We start from the raw sequence: 21,841 nt of genomic DNA on the forward strand, positions 1-21,841 counted from the left end.
AAAACAAGCCACCGAGAAGTACTACTTAGAAGTAGCCCTTCAAGATCAGTCTTTCAGCAGTTAATGCAACATCTGGAACAGGAATGCAGGTGGCAGCAAGAACTCTCTCTTGATTTAGAGATTTAGATTTTCAGCTGGAAGGGATGACTTCTGCAGTGATGTCTCCAACTTTGGACGTCCTTAGGCTTCAAGCATGATTATGACAACTCCGTATTTTGAAGGAAAGGGAGTCAAGTCTTGGCAAAGCAAGGAACATAACCCACGATTCCCAAATTACACGCTATGGCTCTAGAGTAATTGAAGGAGCAGTACAGCAAGCAGCGTTGTGACAATCTTAAGCATCAACATACCTTTGACTGCCTCCACCCCTTCCCACAGTCCTAGAATTGTAGCTGCAACAAGAACTCACTAACAGCCTGCTTTAAAAAAGTCTTGAGAATGTACATGCCGATACCATGGCAGCATGACACATCTTCCCATTAGCTTCCCACTCTACTCTTTGTTCTAGTTTCTAAGCTTCTAGAGAGTTTTCTCCATGGTTGTCATTAGGAATGGGACAGAGATGCTCAGAGATCCTACAACCCTGTGCTTCTTATTAGTCATTAAATTAGCTTTATACTAAAAAAAGATACAATGCCTCTATTAGCTATGCCCTCACTGAAGGGAGGGTAAACTGAAAGTCTGCTAATTGATCAATCTAGGCAGGTTCAAGAGTTCTTGTTCTATGGTAATAGATCAGTTTAATACAGAAAAAGGTTGAAGACAAAGGCAGCTTTTTCTGATAACGATACAAATTCTTTCCACAAGCAGTAAGATTACAATAACGGTATCTCTTGAGTGGCATTTGCCAAGGACAAGACTCATTTAGATCACAGATCCCATGTTCTACCAACGCCTTACAGGAACAACCCTGTAGTGAACAGAGCACAAAACTGAATGGCAGACCTTCTGCCACACATCAATTTCTTGGAAAAGAGGTGATTCATACAGGCCTGTGGAAGATAAAGCATTCCCTGAGAGAGGTAAGCTATTTCAAAATCCTTCCTCCTGCTCCATAGCGTCTTGGCACTCAAACAATCTCATCCCACAAGCAAGCAAATCAAACACAATACAGCAACCTTGGTACACATCATTTCCCCTACACACACACACACACACACACACACACAGAGCTCTGCCTAAGAGGCCCGAGCAGACGAACTGCACTGCACAGCACACTGCACTACACTCACCGCTACGCTCCTGGGAAGCTTAGCCAGTGCAGCTGAGTAAAGCACTCTACAGCTCTTTCCCACTGTGCTTTACCAGCTTTGACTCAGCTAGCCTCGCACCATGCCTTCTCTGCAAGATAGAAATCCCTGCTTTCTGAACGAGGAAACAAACTTCCGTTAAGTGATTTGCTGATGGCTGCACAGGGCAGTCTGTGGAGGAATCAAGAAAGAACGCAAGCCTAACTCAACCCTGCATGTTTAGCCACACACGTTCATTCCCCATATCCGCCCAAGCTTTTGTTCATGTATCCTGAAAACTTTGTTTGTTAGTAATCACACTCATACACACAAGCAGTATTTACCAGAAAAAAAAAAAAAAACCACAGAAGAGGTCAATAATTTTTAAGTGAGAAAAATAAAATATCTGTATTTCAACAAATACTGAAAACTCATTTTGATACAAAATTAATCTACTGCTTATTCGGCAGTATTATTTCAGTCAGTTAATTGTCAAACAAAAACATTGTCACAGCACTAAAAAAACCTCAGTGAACCACATGTTCTGAACATGGACAAACATTCATATAAATAGTGGCTAACACAAAAAGGAAATAAATAACTAGCATTGCTGGCTTCCTCTGATCTTCAACAATCTTTCCCAACATCATCTACGGCAGGTGGTAGTTTGAATGAGAATGAAATTGGTCTGTGCCGGAAAGACTTCTCTCCCGAGACTGCTTCACTATTTGCAACTTGTTTTAATATGTAGACTTGGTTAGGTGATGGGAAAAATTCAGTGCAGCCACTTTCCCTTTCTTCCTCAGGTCGGTCTGGCCGGCTTCTTGGAAGTGTTACAAGTGAATAGTGCAAAGAATAGCTGCTACTGCCTTATAGGAAGGCAGACCTCCTTTCTTTCAAGGGACTCCTGTAACAGAGCACAAACAACTCCAATTAGTCACAGGACTTTTACAGGAAAGTCATCGCTTGGGAGTTCCCAAAAACCAATTTTGAAGAAAAAAATTAAACTCAAACTATCTCATCCCACAAGCAAGCAAATCAAACACAATACAGGCTTTTTCAGTCCATTCCACCAAAGGCTTCAACACGCATTAAGACACTGCAAGCGTGAGCCCTGCAGAAGCTGTCCTGTCATACGTGTAGAGTAATGAAGCCCAAAGAAAATCCACAAAATTCAAAGATGAAGTGTTAAACACCAAAAAAAGCACCCAATGGTCTCAAGCCCCAGTTTCCCACCAGCCATTAGAAACGATTCTTCACCTTCTCTGAAAGAATTGTGACCCAGGCTATGGAAGATATCAAACTATACAGAGAGCTGCCGCTACCTGCCCAGGACCGAGAGGGCTAGTAGACAACACAGAGCAAGGAAGCTCCGCAACCAGCCTGCCAGACCCTGCACGAGGAATTTACTTTGGCTTCTAATGCAAGTGTTTAGTGCTCACACACATAACCCTCTTTTCACCAGTAGTTGCCCAGGCTTCTCCTGTCTCGCAAACCAGGACCCTCTGTTCTTATACAGGTCTCATTTTTAGGAGTCAAAGCTACAGAGTACTACTGATCAGGGACGTTACTAACAGGCAGTTGCAAGGACTAAAAGGCTGCTAAGTGTTTGACTTAATGGCTTATATATACATAATTTTACCATGCAGACATAAACCACCACCACCACCCACACACAATCAAACTAATCTATGATTAACTGGTGATTGCAGAACTCTGCATCCCCAGGGAACAAAAGTCAAGACCATTTCAGTCCCCTTCCAGGTCACGATTCATTGGCTAAGCTGTGCCACAGACGAACGCATCTCTGGTTCTCTTTTCTTAGGCAAGAAATACAAGATTGACGGAGCAGTTACTAACACATCGCCTTCTCATGTCCTCCTCCTCTTCCTGAAGCGGGCACTTCTCCTGATTGGAGGAACACTGGCATCAGTCACATCAGTGCAGGAGCCCAAGGTGGACTGTGAAGCCATCTCTTCAGCATCCACGCCCTGCAACACAAACAGAAGACACTACCTTCACAATAATGCAACATCTGGCCCAGGTGTCCAAGACAAGATAGGCTATCAGGCAGTGAGGAATTGCTGGCGACTTTTGGACTAGCTGCTCTCAGTTCAAACTAAACTGAACTTGACTCAGATGCAAAAGTCAGAGCTGCAATGGAATGACAACTGCTAGCTTCTACTATGGGAAAGCCCCGACTTCCTAGGCTTATTTTTATCAGCTGCAAAGCTACGCTTATTCAAAAGAACCATTAAGGACCAAATTTCTGTTCTGCTGAGATCAACAGGGAACCCCCTTGGATTCCAGTGGGAGCAATGTTTAGTTGGCAATAACTTTCTGCTTTTAGTATATGACACCTCTGTTTTACCTGATTTGATAAGTCAGCATCCTCGTCTCCAGGCTCAGCACCAGCTGTCCCATCCAAGTGTACACCTGTTAAGTCTTTCCCGCAGCTCTCTTCATCTGCCACTTCCTTCTCACTCTGCCACTCTTCTTCATCACTCTCTCTGTATTGCCTCCTGCTAGCTGACAGGGTTGTTGTCACTTTTGGAGGAGGCAGAGTTGCTAGCACAGCTGGGAGTGTAAATGCTGCTAAGAATCTGGCTTTCAATAGGAGATAAGCAGGGTTATCACCAAGTTTCTGCTGCACCAATTCTCTGATAGCATGCAAGTCATCCCCAGCCTCCTCATCCTGACTTACATCAGCAGGCAGAAGACAGGCCGCCTGCTCTTCTAGAGCTGCCTTCTGCAGAAGTAGCTTTGAGAGGGTTTTTAAATTGCAAAGAAAAGGTGGCAAATAAGGCAGCCTGGTTTGCAGTGATGGTACCTGGACACCTTGCTTCCCATTCAGCCACTCCTTCACTAGCACCTCATCTTCAAGGGAAATCAGACTAAAGTCAAGCAGATTCTTTTCCACACTGGAAGTTGTTGGCTGTGGCGGACTGTCAGCAGGCTGTGCTGTTGGTGGTTTGGAGGCAATAGGCCTGTTTTTCAATAGTTGGGCAGCGAAGCAATCAGAGTTACCTGGGACCTTGCTACGAGGAACTGGATGTCTTGGCTGGAGCCCAATTGCATTCGTGGTGACATTTGGATTGGAAGGTGATCCATCTATGGTAATGGACTCACGGCTCTTTCCCAAGCTCATGGGACTTGGCACGGAGTGGGAATCGGACCCTTGAGTGCTCGCAGGTGGCTGTGTTTGTGGCAGCAACACAGTACGCAGGGTTGGTGCATCAACTGGAAAAGCAGCCTGAGTTGCAGAGGATTCAGAAATTTTGGAGAAGCCATTTGAACATGCAGGTGTTGCAGAAGTGTCCGATGAGCTGCATCCAGGATGGGCTGAGCTTGTAGGTAAAAGCAGTGTGGAAGGGTTTAAATCAACTGTCTTTCCCAACAGTACCCCTTCAGCCAATTGAGGACTTGGTGTTTTGGCCCCTGTACTGCTAGGGGGAGACACACTTGCTCCAGCTGGTACAGGAGGCATTCCTAAACCACTGGAACCCTTGCCATTAAAAGTCACACTTGCCTGATTTTGACTTCTCACAGTCGCAGCCGGCAGTCCTTGAACACCCACCACAGTCTGCACAGAGGTGGGAAGCAAAGCCTGTGGTGTTACAAGCCATGTGATAGGCAAAATGCTGTTATTAATCAAAGGAGAACCGGTTTGTGGGGTTACAAGAGCAGGCAATAGATTGACTGGCCTCTGCTGTGGCCCACCACCATTCAGCTCACAAGTAGCTGGTGTGGAAAGAGAGAGTTGTTTCTTGCCGGACTCTATGCCAACAGGCACCACTGTAATTTGATGTGGCACAAAAGCTTGGTTTTGCAACACTACTGGAGATAAGCTACCACCTGTGACCTGATAACTCCTCCCTCCCAGATCTGGGGCCTTTTGCACTGTAGCTGGATTCACATCCAGAAAACCCCCTCCTTTAGGGTTACTTCCAAAAGCTTGCTTGTTTAGTTCCTTATTGGATTGTGCTTTTGTCCCTTGGGAGGAACCAGGTACTGGTTCCACTGCTTCTGGTACTGGTGAGGAATGGTTTTCAAGCACAACGGGGGTAGAAGTTGAACCTGCAACAGAAGTAAACGCTGGCAACGGAACTGCTGCGTGCTGTACTTGGCTACCGGTACAACCAGCTGCTGCAAATTTGCTCCCTGCTTGGGCAGAAGGAATGATCTGGTGTGGTGGATGCTGGATTATCATAGGCCCCGAAAGCAACATCTGTGGGGCAACGAATACTGTTCTCTGCATAGGTTTCTTAGCCCTGGATTCCCTTAGCCGCTTCTCCCTCAGCAATTCTGAGACAGTTTTAGGCTTTTGCCTTTGAACTTGGGTTGGATAAGCTGCCTGCATGGCAAGAGCAGGAGTGCTGCTCTCCAGGTCAGCAATGGAAGTCTCCTTTGCTTTTAAGGCACCAGATCTCCTGATAGTGTTCTTTGGTACGCCCCTTTGGGAGTTCCTCTGAGTGCAAGGGTGCGATGAATTGCCTACAGAGGATGGAGGAGGGGGGGAAAAAAAATTGAACAGTGTTTTCAAAGAACCAAAAGACTTTAGAAGCCATTCCTCAGCTATTAAATATAAAGTACTCTGCACAAGCAGAAGCAAAATTCCCATTTGAAAGAGACAGGGAGTTCCTGCAACACTACAACATGGATTTAATCAAGCCCTATTCTGAGGTCCTTCAGAGAATACTGATACAGCAAGCTCAGCAATTGACAGCAAGCTCAGCAATCGCTCAGTATTGACACAAAATATTTTCCTAGAAATCATATACAGGCTAGGAATGCACCTTAACACTACACATGAGCAAGTGTACTGGTCAGCATGACACAGGCACTCCACACCAGCCAGGATAACAACAACAAACTGGGGTTTTGGTCTGTGCCACCATGGTCACTACAGCGCACAGCCAACACCTTGCTGGAAGAGAGCGTCACAGGGAGAGTCTGCAGAACTGGTGCCACAGTGCCATGGGCTCCCCCTTTCCCTTCAATATTTTTGCCACTCCTTACCAAAGGGGTAACATACTTAGCCAATAACTGAAAAATCTAAGAGCTAGCCAAAACGAGCAATGTGGTTTTGTTCCAAAAGCTCTCCTTCAGTTAAACTGGTGCTTAACGTAATGGTGATGAATTAAGTGAAAGTCCTTGTAAATCATAAAAATAAGTGTTCTGGTAGGTACCTGAAGAAGTCTCCGTATTTTGGGAAGCCTGCCAAAAAATAATAAATTATACTCTGAGATATCTAAAGATCATTAAAACAGCATAGACATGAATCAAACCCACACTTGCCAACATTCTATACAAATGACCACTCAACCAGCATTTTACTGTGCTTCTGAACCAAAGCAAGCTGGTAACACATGCACACGAACAGCAGCACCACTTGCCTACAGGCAGTTGAAAACGTCTACTTGAATTGAGGCTTAAGCAGGAAAAGGATTAGAAACAGAGCACATGCAATACCTGCTGAGGCCTTCCCGCGTTAGCCTTAAGGAGCTCTGACTGCCTTAACCTTCTCTCACGAATAACCTTCATGCAGCCACTGGTATCAATCTGAAAGAGCTACAAGATGAGAGTTGCATTAAAGTTCGATTCAGAGCAAAGATGTTCTGATGGAGCTGGAGACAAAACAAGATAGATGGGAGAAGGCTTCACATGAAAGATTCTGGGGACGTTCTTACACTTACAGAAACGTCCTTGACCGGTATTAGATTTTGGGTATAGGATTTCAGAAACGTCGTACGTAAGCCAAGAGGACAGACTAATCCAGTAATTACATAAACAAAGTAAGTCACAAAGATAAACCATTTGTTTAAGTATCAGATACAGAAACAAAAATCACCACTGTTCTGAAGCAGAGAACGCCATTAAGACAGTAAAACCTACCTGAATGAAAAGGGTGAACAGGGGAGTGCTCGTGAGACTGATGGACCTTGTCTTCTCCTGAATAGCATCGGCTAGGAAAAAGTCCAACATGAAAATTAGCTGGGCATTGACTTACAAGATGTCAGAAAGCGCGGGCAAGAAGTAGGAGCGTCCTACCGTTGGCGGGTCACCTCTACCTTTAGTCTGATGAAAAGCCATCTTCCCAGTTGGCAAGGTGCAAGGCAGCAGTACATTGCCTACCCAAGGTGTCACAGCCATTAGAAGCCTTCTGTCAAGGTTTATTCTTTTCAAACGCTCTCTCTCTTGACGAGAGGTTTTCTCCATGCTGTCCTGCAGCCCCTGAGGCCTCTGGCCAACAGATGTACTAACTCCAGATAATTTTGTTGAAGCGGTGGCAGAAGGTTTTACTATCTTTGATTGCTGTGCATGAATAAAAAAAAATAATTAGGGTTCCAATTAGCAAAGTTCTACCATAATTACTCCCAGGACAGACTATTCACAGGACTCCACAGAATGCACAACAATTACGAAAAAAGTTATGAGCTTTTTGTCCTGGACCACAGCACAAGATCTGTTATTCTATCAAACAACATTTCCCATTATAAACAGGCAGGCAGCGTTCCCATTGCAAGAGCAGACAAGACAAAAAGCACTTACGTGTTTTCTCTGAAAGCATGTGTTTTTTCTTAATACTCTTCTCACATCCTCCAGAGTAACTCGTAGCACTTGCTTTCCACATCTGGAAGCCTGGGAAAAAAAAAGCATACAAAAAGAGATAAAAGGGAAAGTATCCCATAGGAAATTACTTATGCTGACATTACAAAAAGAAGGTACAAAGTTTTCAATGTTCCTGCTATTGGAAGTATCTTCTTACATTAAATTGGCCCTGAAGTACAGATACTTATCTTATTATTTAGTCCTTGTGCACTATCACAATACCAAACGTCTGTTTTGTAAAAGCCCTCCTGTGAGGTACCTACAAAACCCACACGTTGAGGGTCGGTATTTATTGTATGATTCTCTTCGCATTTTTTAGCTTAACAGTACCAGAGAAAGACAAAGGGCAAAGCTGCTCACACCTCCCTAAACGTCTATTTGTAAAATAATGCTGTATCTGTAATCAAACCCAAAGAGTCTTTACATCAGATAGGCACTCACAACCCTTGCATACCATAACCCCCATCACACACTACCTCTGTAACCAATAAAGTTGTCATCAGTACAATTGGCCCTGCAGTCTGTGGCCATTCGTGCAGTTCTTAACGCGAAGATCAGAACGTTTTTGCTTATGTGAACTTAAATAGCAATTTTGACATTAAAGTATTTTGCTGAGCAGCACCTTTCTGCAAAAACGCGCTAGGAAGGTTCGGTATTGTTTCAGTGCCTGATCTGGGATTAAAATCCAGCTCGAAATCAGGTCTATATGTATAGCAAACCTAATTCTTTCAAGCTCTATGGCAATACACCCTAGCCATCAGGGTAGGGAGACTGACCACAGTTCACCAGACAATTTTGCTTCTACGAAGATTTTGAAAAAGTTTTGTTTCTGTGACACTATGGATAAGAAGGATGACAGGTATCTTCTAGAAAATGAGGAGGGCTGACAGGGCCCAGTGCTAGATGTTTTGTTTAATCCCACAGCTCAGTTTCCAACAGCACCCCCCAATGGCATAGTGAGAAAGCAGCTAACAGAAGTACAAAGGAGATTTTGCCATCTACTTAGATCACTCGCTCCCTATACTACAGCAACCGCACTTCCTGGTGGTTTTTGATCTAAGCTCCAACCCGACCGACAACAGAACGAGGATCCCCACATTCACCTTGGTCACTTCTTCCATGGGATTCTTCACAATGATGTCAGTTGAATGTGGATGCGCAATGCCCCTCAGGATGGTGTTCAACTCTGCCGATTTATCAGCGACTCCATCCCTGCCTCCATCAAATGGTGCATTTGGAACTTCATTGTTACTGATCTTTGCATCAGCACTTACAGAAGAGAAAAGGGATGAAGTTTGGCATCTTCCTTTGTCTGACTCCTGTGGATTTGTCCGTGTTGGTATCCACAAGTCAATGCTAGGAAATGTGCACTCCTCCTTGCTTGTCTCCTCCTCTGAACTGTCCGTTATCTCCAGTTCTATGTCTTCACTGCTACTCTCAGAAGAGCTGGAACTTTCTCTGCACCCGTGCTGGCGTTTCCTTGGCCTATGTCTTTCTTCCTTAGTTAAGAGAGCACAGACAAGCCTTAGCCAATGCCCTGAAATCTGGCAAATCCCTCAAATTAGTACTGAAATTATTAAGTTACAAAGTTTTGTGCAGCAGTATCCTATCAGTAAGCTGTGGTTTCCAAACAGATAGCTCTGCTTTACTTCTAAGATTAAACCAAATCTTTTGACCCAGATTTTGATTGGTTCAGACTCTTGCACGCAAAGAAAAAGCTACTGGTGGAGACAAGCTAGTGTTAAGATCTGGTACATGCAGAAGAAAAAGCCAAGCACAGTTGTCCCATCGCCACACATTCAGGCATCCAGGAACCCTTCCCCAGGACCAGAAGCCAGTCTTTGGAAACGCACATCCAGCAGCTCTATATCTGGGATCCCGTACTGCAGAACAGATACCTGTGGGTGCTTTGCCAACGGAAACAGGACGATTTCTTAACAAGGCCTCCAAATAAGCAGTCAAAACTCTGGAGTGCCTTATACCAAAACTGGTAACTCATGAGGTACATACATGAAAACCTAGATATATCACATCATTATGAACATTTCAGGGCAATAAAGACATTCTGGATGGAGAGCAGATACTTTTAACGCTTTTGCCAATGAAGACCTTCAGAGCAAAGGCTGCCTTAATGCATCAAAAATTAAATATCCATGATAAAACCTTGATTGTGTGAAATCAGTGTCAGTTTCGCTATTGATTTCACTTCTAGTTTAGAGAACCTTATTTAAAAGGGATGGACCTGTGACCTAGCAAGATTTTTACAATACCTTAGACCCAATCAAGAGTTTCCACTTGCTTAGGCATTGGGAGCCAGTCCGATGTGACAGTTCAGAAGCTATTTTACTCCAGTGACCTAAAAAGGATGCAAAGTAGAGCAGACCTATTAATTCTACACAAACTGATGAAACACCACTCCTTTCCCACAAAATCTGGTGGACGTTAATTCTCACTCAGATTCAACTGAGAGGTTTTTCAATGAATAATCTTTTACAGATGTTTAAAACACTCAAAAATCATAACGTTTCCCAAGCTGCTTAGTGAGATGTTGCATATTCTCAAATCAAGAGAGCCAGACAGTGACTGATCTCAGATTGGCATCAAGTTGTCATGCTATGTGTCATTTAGGAAACCTAAGCCACCTTGCTTTAGGAAGTATTTGATTTTCACATAACAGAACTTATATACATAGCTTCATGGAAGCGTTTGAACAAGATCCCTGCACTTCAGTGCCACACCAATCTAAGTGAAAACAACGGTCTGACAGGGGTAGTGCAAGCGTGACATTACATAAAAGAGACAGTTATCTCAAAAGAGGCTTGGAACAGTTCATATCCTTACAAGCCTTCTCCTAGTTTAAAATTATGCTTCTATTGAGCTGTTAAAAGCGTCTTTTCTCTTGGTGGTACCTAAAAGGATCAGGCAGAAGAACTTGTTCACCTACACTGATAAACTTAAACCGACCATATGCAAAGAGAGAAGGGCTGTGAAACTCAGAGTGCAAGAATAAGGACTAAGAAAAAGAGATCAAGAAAATTTCTTTCATCTGAAATAAGTTGAAGGCTTATTTGTGGCAATATGTAAAAAAAAAAAAAAAATCTTACATTATTCCAAAAGTGATAGGTCTTTTCAGTGCAGAGTATTATACACTTATTATACAGTACCTTGTATAAGAGAGAGAGTTCCTATATGAACGTATTTTAAATCCCCAGCGCTCATCTGAGGTCTTCAGACTTTGCACTACTATACGCTCAGCTAGAGTTAGACACTTCAAATAACCCAATGATGAAAATCCTCAATGGCACTATACATTCCTTTGCAGAAGGAAGAGAGCTTTTAGAAGAAAGTTAAGAGTGAATGCTGAAAAGTTTCTATTTGTTAAGGAAAAGAGCCTTAGAGACAGTGAGAGAACAGAACTTTTCCCAGGCTGTGTTTCTTCTCTGATAAGCTCCCCTCCAAACAACCAGCCATTAAGAGCTATAACAAATACGGCTATAGATCTCTATTACAACCCCTCAATAATTGACTTTCCAGAAATAGGCTACATAATATAAGGAAGGCTGCGCTCATCAGTAGGATGCGAAGACTAGTAATGTCAGCCGCAGGATTTTAATTAAAATAGAAACGAAGGCAACTCAAAAATACTCTAAGCTTTTAAAGATTAAGCCACAGCAACACTTACCCAGGCCATGCTTTTGCACCAGTTCAATTAGCTGTTCCTCTTCCTCTAAACTCCACCTGCCTTTCTTTACATCATAGTGCAATGCTTTTAAGTACCTTCAAAATGAAAGCATTAAAGCAAGGATCAGTCAACCCTGTTTGTACAGTTCTGATTATCAGCGCATAACCTAAAGCTGAACAAAGAAAGCATCCTTATCAGGTCTTTCCTCTTGCCATCCCTACTCCTACTTAACACAACACCTCTACAATCCTTTTGTTCTCAACAATACCAGGCCACATGACTAAGAGAATTACAGCAAGCAGCTGTAAAACAGGTCACTGGAATTAGGACAAACTCCGATAGTCTCCTCCAGTCAGTTCCAATGCTGACAATCACTTAGCACCTCTCTCGCCATTGGTGTTCGGTTACAGGCAGTCACGGACTAGATCAGTTTCACAGAAACACAGACAAAATACGACCTTCTCTCTTACCTTCACTCACTCAGGTTTGATGACCCCTTTGTTTCGTCTGGTGTAAAAGCAAGGTTTGATTTGTAAAATAAGCTGCATCTTAGCTCTCAGTAAGATATTTGAAAGCACAGCTACTACATTTAGTATACTGACCGATCTCTGCACTGAGCATCGCTTCTTCCTGGTACTTCTGTCCGAATTTTATACCAGTCACGGGCTCCATACTTCTTAACTGCGCTCAACAACATCTATGTTAATCAGACAAAGCAAAGAGTTGAAATTTTCACCAGTAACAACGCTAACAGACCTGAGACAGCAGCAGTTGTATCTATTTCCACACTGTAGTAAATCTGGAAACAGAAGTGTTCGGGCGCTTATAAGCCCTCCTGACTTGTTAACTGCCTGTCTTGGTCCGTTTTACACTCTTTTGTGCCGCTTTTAAAGCTTAGGTGTATGCGGATATGCAGCACTGCAACAGTCTCACCCTCCCATGTTTTGCACCATGCAATTCTAGATATCAGAGAAAGGAGCTTACAGCATCTTCCTCGGGCGCCCAGGGTCCTTTCTTTAAACTGGGATCTACGCTCTTGGTCCATCGGTAAATCAGTTGAGTAGAATCTCTTCCTTCCATGTAATAAGCAACTAGAAATTTAAAAGTATAGATCAAAGTCTGTTGCAGACAGTGTTTCTTTATTTACTTACGTTGTGATATTTTCAAACAGTGGACTGCCGTAAGTATTTAAATCTCAGTGTAAATACTTAAATAATGATATACAAGAATCAAAAAAGCATAGCACACACAGAACGTTACCATTTATAATAGCATTATCCATTATTAGACACACAGTGACAACAATCTACCTTGCAACACCTCAGAACTAAGAAAGGTTTCAGCTCCAATACAGATCTGACAGGTGCAAGGCATCAAGTGTTCCATTTACAGGCATGGATTTAGGACTTTAGATAGCTGGTTACAGATCTCAGCTCTACTCCTCAATGATCATACCACCTCCCACGCCTGTGGGACAGCAGTACTGACCACCTAGAAAAGGCTTTTGGACATAGCAGTGAAAACTGGCATAGCAGCTGACTGTAAATAAACTCTGACTACCTAAAGAACCCTGACAGCCTCTCTACAAAAAAGCAAAGTTCACACAGACATCAGTACTTCCTAATAACTCTCAGCCAGTTTGAAGCAAATTTGGAACACGGATAAAGATGCCAAGAGATATTAAGTTCTTGCAGATATAACGAGATCTGCCTGTAGGAAAAGGAAAGGCACTGTATCACTGCTCCCACCAAGGGAAAGAGAGGGAAAATTCCACCATTCTCTTTCATTCATCTCACCAACACAGGGTTTCTAGCAATGAGTACGGATATAGTTTCAGAGTAACCAGTAACGCTGTTGTGCCTTGCCCAGACCACAGGCTAGAAAGGTACATAGAAAATGCAGAAAGAACTGGGACTATTCTGGTAATGAAAGCATCTGTAGGAGACGCGACTTCATTAATTCTTTGAATTAGAGCAAAAACGTTAATAGACATAAGCTTGGGAGAATGGGAAAACAAAAAAAAAGTGATCACCACCAGTGAATGGAAGAAGTTCTCGCTTGTAGGTCACTTACTTTTCTTGTATGGGATATGACTTCCAACTCTCATCTCTTGAACAAGATCTGCAAGCATCTGGTCTTCTTCTTTGGTCCATTCTTTCCTTTTCAAGTCTTTGTTATAAGCTTGGTACTTCTGCAGGCACTGGAAAGCGGTCCTGTTAGTCTTAACACAAGGAAAACAAAGCTCCTGAGATAACTGTGAATGTTTATGATGATAAAGAGGCCAAGTCTAATTCTTGGTGCTATCGAAAAGCTCTCGAACGCCAACGCTTATAAAATATCTATTTATGCAGCCTAAAAAGTTTACAAGCTGAATCAGCATGTAGAACATCAAACTTCTTTTTGGTATTGTGTTTGAAGGCTTCTCAGAAAAGCATTCAACAACAATGAATTAACGTTAGCTTTGGTTTTCTAAAAAGTTGCCATGAGGCACATTAAAGCCAGAACTGACTTTTCACCTCTTGCTTCTGGGTTCAGAACACCTTACCCCCAGCTCCTCGGCTACAGTCTGCCAGTCCAGGTAATTGTGATTAGCAGCTATTTCCTTTAGCTTCTCTATTTCCTCCTCACTCCATTCCTTTTTGTTGATGCTCGGATGCTCCCAATTTTGCCAAAACTTTCTCAATGCTTCTGAACTACGATGTCCATCAAACTAAGAGAAACAGCAAGAATCAGCTTTGTCTTGTAGCTGAGACCAAAAAACCTAGACAGATAACACTGATACAGGGAATACTTTTTGCAGACTTTCTATGTGTCTTAATTGCTAAATTATATAGAACTAAGACACCGAATTTAAGCAGTAACATCAAATTTTGTTATTGCCAAGTTGAAATCACACAACAATCAAATACTAGAAACTCGCGATGAAAACAGTGGATGCAAACTAAACCAGGGAAGGTAGTCCTCAAGAGAAGAGGCATAGATGTAATAAAATAACTGATCTCTTAACTTACGTGGATGTTTGAAATTTTCTCCCAGTCATGCTCATCGAATCTGTTTCCTAACAACTCGCTTTCTGGGAGTTGGCTAAAGCAAAAGGTACAAAGAGAAAGAGTAAACCACAATAAACGGTTAACTAAACAGTCCATTTCTCTGCCTGATCTTGTTCCATCTTATTCCTCTCAACTGTTACTGATTTCTATGAGAACTGAAGACTTACTACCTCACAGCAGCAGGCTCTTTAACATCAGTAACTTTGCTCAAAATAAGATTTCTTCCTTACCGGGTTCGTTCAAGTGCATTTACTCAGGTAAAAGGAACGTACAGTTCAAAAAGACTTTCCTGTAAAACGGTATTTGGTTTGGCAGGAGAAATTTCCTATTAATGCAAGATCAAAATACATTGTTCCAGATGTACATTAAAGTCTAAAGCTCAAAACTACAAAAATTCTCAGAGCCCTCTGCCTCCCTGTTGCTAAATCAAGAACTATTTCAAGCAGCACCTCTGCAGTAGCTACAGATATTTATTGCATTTGTGTATCAAGATCCAAAACATATTCGTCTTTATTGAAGGGCTGTAGAGATGAGAGCTCTGAAGAGTTTGAGCAACATTTATTAACCTCTTACAAGCCAACACAAAGAAAGCTTGCTCCAAATGCCAATTCAAGAAGTGCTCAAGGAAGGAAGGAACGTTAAGGGGTAACCTCCAAAAGAACAGACTTTCATTTTCACGAATATCACGAAGAGACAACTTCTCACTTGATCGCCTCTATTTCTCGTTCTGCTTCTTTGATTTGCTTTTCCAAGATCTGTTTCTCCACTTCTGTCTTGACTTTTTCCAGCTTCTGATTCCAGTAACTCAACCTGTGCAAAGACATTTCCATCATTACTTAGCACAGCTAGATGGGAACAAGGTCAATGGCACGAAAAGAGGTGGGGAGAGATGGTTTCCCCCTTAGCGTCATTATTTCCATAAAGTTTATTTCCACAATACACTAAACTTTTTCTGTGAGGTTTTCCCACATAGCAGACTCATTGCCCTATTTTTGCCTCTTCAGTGCAAGCCGTTGACCCAAGAACAGGTCTCAGATTAATCATTTTGATATTTACAGAGAGAACCGACAATAGCTGCAACAGCAACTAACAAAGGCTGTATCAGGTCCACGCACAGAAATTTCTTGTCAACTAGGAACCACACACACCATAAAAGTGACCAGGAACAGGACCTTGTCTCTATAGTAAACTTACTCTTGGACACACTGTTAGGACTCGCTTGGTACACATCACAGTTCCAGCTCCAAGCCCTGCAGGCTATGTTTAGATACACCACCATGTTACTGGGAAGAACTAGATGGCTAAGAAATGCTACAATACCTTCAGAACATAAAAACTCTCCATCTGCCAGTTACCTGCAAAATCATCACCACGTGTTTACAACCTGACCTCTGTAACCTGTTCCTATGGTCAGAACATTACCCTTCAGTACTGAGTGCCAACATACAAAGAAAATAAAGATGTCAACAGCGAGCACAAGAGGCTGCTGCCTGCAGCAGGGTCATCCTCTGCACTGGCGCCTGCAGGACAGGGAGGTTTAGGGTTCACTGCTGTAATTCACAGAATGGCTCTCCCAGGGCCAAGGGTGACAGTTAAAGGTATCCCTGCTATGCTTGTAACCTTACTGAATTGCAGAGTTACTGACAACCCAAGAATGTGCTGAAGGAAGGTGAAATCTCATATTCACACTCCTTCCTTCAGATGCAATGTTCTCATTAGGAGAGAGGATTTTTGCACAGCACTTACTTCAGTAACTTTGGCTGAAGTAGGCGCTGCAAGCGGTCACTCACAACTGATTGGTGCAATAACGTCTTCTCTTTGCTCTTCCCTAGAAAGGACAAGACAGTCTGAGTAGAGTCATCAGTGCGAGGCCATTTCCAAGAGAGAGAGACTTTCAATATCCCTTTTAAAGCATCCCCAATGCTTTCACTAGAAGCTCATCTTCATTAGATACACATTTTTATTGGCAACCATAAGGCCAGAGGCACTATCAGAGGCTAGATAAATAAGATTCTTCTCTCCATCTACATCTCTAATGTCATGGCTGACACGGCCAAGTCACAGCCTCCTGCTTGACTTAATTCAGAAGAGTTCTTGCTAAGGATCATCATCTAAGTAACCACCGAGGTGGATGTAACCATCTGGGCTGTAAGTGCCCCTTGAACCTCTCTCATCTGAGCACCGTCCTTGCCTCATCTCGTTTGTTTGAGTGCTCACGGGACAAGTGATGTAATGCATCACAACAAATGCAAACGAAAGCAGGAGGTAGGTTATTAATCAGAATCAGTGAAACAATTCATACAACATCCCATAACTCTTAACCATTTTTTCTGTAGGTTCAAGCATGGAACATCAGAAGCGTTGATGTTTCACCACAGATGGAAGGGGGGGAAAAAAACCCACTAATGATAATGAATATATCCATTTGTTATAGCTCTTTTAGAGCGTTGAGCAGCAGATACAGTGTCTTACATTTTGTCACAAGTAGTTGTTCAAAGGATTTTATGCCTTGAGCTGCCTTTTCCCTGGCATCTTCATTGGAAGGAGGGCCCTAGTAAAGATTAGAAGAGTTAGAGACACTGGAAGAGTCAGATACACAGAAAAAGGACCCTTTCTTCTTAGAACTCTAGCACAAACTGCTGCAAAAAAAATGACTAGGACTTGTGCAAATTTTGCGCAAATCGTCACATCAGAACTGACCAGTCACCTTTACTAATATTAGTTCACAGATAATTCAGAAGAAATTATCAAAGAAAAAAGAAAGAAAAAAAGGACAGATAGGTACTTAAAGCAAGTAAGTTTGCCCAGGGCTACACAGCACATACTCAATTTAGAACCAGGCCTGCTTGCATTAGCTAATAGTTGGTTGAAGTAGCATTTTGAATGCGAGTATGCATATCATCCATGTTTTTGTACCAACTTGTTCATTCCTACCCAAGGTGGTACTGCAGACTACTACGATTATCAGTTATTCCTTGACTATTACATTCATATGTAGAGCGATGGTTGATATCTTAGCAAAAGGGAATCCCGATTCTTGTAGCTAGGGACCCTTTAAAAAACACGTTAAAAAAAATAGTGAAAACTCATTTCCAAAGACAGTCACTTTTCAACAACTATGCTAAACAACAGCATAGAATTGGGTCTTGGAGATGAAAACAAACAGTCAAAGCTAAGTTAAAACAAGAACATGCGACTGCTTCATGGCTGGAAGGCCACTCCTCAGAACGCGCTTTGAGATTTTACGGGTTGAACAAACATTTCAGAATGGTATGTTTGTGTTCTGCCTGTGTCACAGCCAAAATTATCCAATTTCGCTCAACCTTATCATCTTGACAAGAAGGGGAAAAGTAAGCAGTGAGTGAGATTTTTGCAGTCAGAAGACGACTGAACGCACATGATGTAATGCATTTTCAGCTCAGTAACATTCACTCAGGAGAGAACGCAAGTCACAATTTAGGTCTATCACTGAAATACACGTAAATATGTAACATCATTACATTTACTTACAATTCCTGTTGCTTTATCCTTAAAGTATGGCTTCATAAAATGACCCAAAAATATATTCGCTGGTAAAGTTCTACCATCTCTTGCTTTTGCTGGTTTTGGACCACCAAGCTCCCACGTAATTTCCTTCTACAATACAAGAATTAGTGAAGCATACATATGAGTATCTCCTTGAAATTCTCCTCATTTCACAGAGCAGTGGCTGAGTCATCACAAATATTCCAGGCTGGGTTCAAGCAGTTTGCAGCACCAGACTGCACATTAGTGCATGTTTGATGGACAGGTTTTAGAACGTAACAAGTTTGTATAATACAATGTAGAACGTTAAAACAAAACAAAAACAACACCCCAATAAACTACCTTGCGAGAACAAGCTAAACATAAGATATAAAATACTCCAGTTGTAGCATTTTTAGTGGTAAGAAACCATAGAAATTGCGGTAGGAGTATAAGCCATTTGAAGAGCCAACAGTCAGGTGACTTCGGTTTGAGCTGCCACGAAAAAAAAATGAACTCAGTTTCCCAGTTCCTCGCCAAGTAAGCTGGTCACTGCACCAGCATACACGTAGGAGACTTCCCCATGCTGCAGCTGATTCCAGTGGTACCTGCAGTGCATTAGGCATGTTCTGGAAAGTTTTACTGGGCTTAATGGACAGAGGAAGGGGGCAAATGGCAACCCAGAAAAGCACAGGGAGGAACATTTGACTCCTGTTTCACTTACCTGCTGTTCTTTGTTTTGTGCAATCAGAAGTTCAACTTCCTCAATCTTCTCCTGGATAACTTCCTGGTACACATGGTTCATCTGCAGACATGTTTCCGGATCCTCTGGAAGACTAGTTTCGATATCATCATCACTGCTGTCCTCTTCCCTTTCCACTTCCTTGAGGTAAGTGAGGCATTTGGGGGCGGGGGGCAGGAGAGAAGGGGAGAGAGAGAGAGAGAGAGAGAGAGAGAGAAAGAAACGACTGCTTTAAAAGCAGGTATGCAGCGTGATAATTATTTAACCCAATGCTTGTATTATGTTAGAAAACTGGTTTTCAGAAGAACTGGATGAACATAACTGTTTCTCCCTGGTTGTCATTTTGAACATTTCCAGAGCCTGAGCTAGTTCCCAGGCTTCCAGAGCCTTGTCTAGTTCCCTTCTTCCTGCTCAGTCTGCTGTTTGAACCACTGAGACTGACACCAAACCTTGCCAACAGCTGATCTTGTACCATCAACAGCAAAACTGTAAGTAAACTGCAAAAAAGCAACACTTCACACTGGAGTCCTCCCACCTGCTGAGTCAGTACTTTAGAACCATCCTTTCAAATTTCCACCTCAATTGTACTTCTACTGAGCAGTTCTCCGCTTTTATGTTTTATTACCACATGCTTCAGACACAATAAAGCATGGCTCTGAGTTTCATGAAAACGCTTTATCATATATGAAAAAATCAATAATCTTGTACAAACTACCAGCAGATCTGCCTTCACAAACTAGTTTCTCCTTTATTCTGCTGTACAGATGTTAAGATATTTCTGTGCACAACGTTCTTGTACGGAGTCTGAGAAATTATTCTGTTTAACGTAATACCAAAAGCAACAGGATGTGTAAAAAGTCTTAGTATTAAGTCACCCTCATCTACAAACCAAGCCTTCTTCAGGTACAATGAAGTAGAATATCCTCAGCCTGCGATCAGGAGATCTTTTTCTCAGGGGCAGTTGCTCTGCTGCCCTCCCAGACGCTGGTCTGTTTCCAGAGACAGCTATCAGCAGAGAGTAGCAAGCACTAGAGCAGAGGCTTCTGATCCCTGTAATCTGTTTTGAAATGAAGTCTCTCTACCATATGTGAATAACGAAGACCTGGGCAGGAATAACTAAGCTTCCAGGTCTATTATTAGTCCTTCCTAAGCTTCAGAGACAAGCCAGTTGCCAAGATTTCCCCAGAACAGCGTGAAATTTCACGTCCCCTTGCCTCCTGCTCCCTTCAGTGGGCAGAGAGAAGGATACGGTTAAAGAGAAAACGGTTACCGTTTCAGCATGGGAATCTGAGTCATCATCTTCAGCATCATCATCTGTTAGACAACAAAGATACACAAACGCTGATTGCAGTGAAAAACAGAGAGCTTTAAAAATAAAGACTTTTCAGTTAGCACACGCAAAATAAAGCCCCACATAGCATCTCAGATATGACCATTAGGGTTTTCAGGTACTACCAACGTTGCCAAAGAGAAACGATATTTAGTTATACTCCACGTATTCACTTCTTTGTTCTAGGGCAGGCAAAAGAACAGCTCCTGATAACTATGACAACAACCTGGCTGCATCTTGGTCTTAAAATAAAGACCCCAGGGTATAGAGCTGAGTAAACACTCCAACCCCCCAAAACACAAAGTTAAACTGTGAAAGCACTTAGCAGCCCTTCTGCACTCTTCAGCAATGCTTGGTTTTGTCTTCACAGTGGCTACTGAGTCCTGACAGTCTTCAGACTTGCAAGATCGAAACACTGGTGGATGAAGTGGTTGTGACAGCCACCAGAAGCATAGAAAACCAAACTTTTAACACCCCCTTCTTTGCTATGAAAAGGAAATTTTAATAGGCCCTCCCAAGAAGAGAAGCAGGTTGGCCCGCACCAAGGAGCGGTCTAAACGGACGAGACAAACCGATGGCGTGCCGAGAGCCTCGGTTTAGTCCTGGGCCGTATTTGGGGGGCTGTTAGAGCTCCCAATCCAGCTGGTTACCACCGGCCCCGACCGAGGCGCTCCAGCCTGGTGCTCCCTTACGCCCTGCGCGCTCCCTTGCCGCGGGAACAGGCCAAAGGCCGGCGCAGGAGGCTTCTCCTTCAAGGGCGGCAGTTAAGGGGGGGCCTTTAGGGAACGACGGGGCCCAAAGCGTCCAGCATTCACCCCCGAGTGCCCTTTATTGGCCGCCACGCCGCACGACAGAGCCCGCGGCGTTACGGCGCGGCGTTTCCCCACAGGCCGGCGGGCGCCGGGCTACAAGGCCAAGGCGGCGCAGGGGCCCCGCCGTACCCGTGCCGGAGCTGAGGCCGCACTCGCGCCCCGCCGCCCCGCCGCCGCCGCCCGGCTCCAGGCTGCGCTCCAGCTCCTCGATCTCCCTGCGGATCTTCTCGCGCTCCGCGTTCAGGTCGAGGCCGCCGGCGAGCCCTGCCCCGGCGGGCAGCGCCGACTCGGCGCCGCAGGGCCGCGGGGCCCCGGCCGGGCCCGGCCAGCGGGACATGGCGGCGGCGCCACCGCCTCCGCCGCCACCGGCTCCCGGCCTGCCCCGCCGCCGCCCCGCCCCGCCCCCTGCCCAATCACCGCTGGGCGCCTCCCCCACGTGAGAGCCCCGCCCGCACGTGACGCGGCGCTGCCAATCGAGCGGCGGGGCGGGCCTGGCGCGTTTCCCGCCGGCGCGCCCGCCCCACGTGGCGGCGGCCCAGATCCCCCGGGCCCGGCCGCCCACAGCGCAGCGCTCTGCAGAGCGCTCCTCCCTCCGCGGCAGGAAACACCTTCGCTCCCACCGTCCGTTTACTCTAGTGAGAAGAAAGAGGCAAGCCGAAGTCTACCAGGCAAAATGCCCGAGGTGCTGGCAGGACACCCGTGCGCAAAGGGAGGAGGGTCTCTGGTCCCAGTCTAGCCAAAAAACGGACACAGTCCTTGGTCACTGAGGTCTTAGCGGTCCCCTGGCTGTCGCTGCACTGTTGGTAGAGGTGGAAGGGCCAGTTCTGCAGCAGTGCGTAACACCTTTGCACAACATAATGAGGTGGAATATGAGAAAATA

The 21,841-nt window shown here is 44.0% G+C and overlaps 1 protein-coding gene across 2 annotated transcripts; it reads right to left on the reverse strand.

The window, feature by feature from the left end:
* Positions 1-722: 722 nt before the first annotated feature.
* On the reverse strand, positions 723-21,763 carry SNAPC4 (small nuclear RNA activating complex polypeptide 4). 2 transcript variants are annotated; one of them, XM_068914747.1, is made up of 23 exons: positions 21,627-21,763; positions 20,090-20,133; positions 18,802-18,960; positions 18,084-18,209; positions 17,046-17,124; positions 16,320-16,401; positions 15,279-15,383; positions 14,535-14,607; positions 14,069-14,233; positions 13,597-13,744; positions 12,508-12,614; positions 12,126-12,220; positions 11,524-11,618; positions 10,112-10,197; positions 8,945-9,340; positions 7,782-7,871; positions 7,301-7,544; positions 7,125-7,195; positions 6,702-6,800; positions 6,419-6,446; positions 3,601-5,723; positions 3,090-3,220; positions 723-2,136 (listed from the first exon to the last, which is right to left on the reverse strand). In XM_068914747.1, the coding sequence occupies exons 3-22, from the start codon at positions 18,880-18,882 to the stop codon at positions 3,101-3,103; spliced, it is 4,413 nt and encodes a 1,470-aa protein (XP_068770848.1). In that variant the 5' UTR covers positions 18,883-18,960; positions 20,090-20,133; positions 21,627-21,763; the 3' UTR covers positions 723-2,136; positions 3,090-3,100. The 2 variants fall into 2 exon arrangements, with proteins under 2 accessions (XP_068770848.1, XP_068770847.1); XM_068914746.1 differs by lacking the exon at positions 21,627-21,763 and adding an exon at positions 21,091-21,304.
* Between the last annotated feature and the right edge of the window lie 78 nt (positions 21,764-21,841).

The sequence above is a fragment of the Struthio camelus genome, chromosome 20, assembly GCF_040807025.1.
Source record: "Struthio camelus isolate bStrCam1 chromosome 20, bStrCam1.hap1, whole genome shotgun sequence".
NCBI classification, from domain to species: Eukaryota; Metazoa; Chordata; class Aves; order Struthioniformes; family Struthionidae; genus Struthio; species Struthio camelus.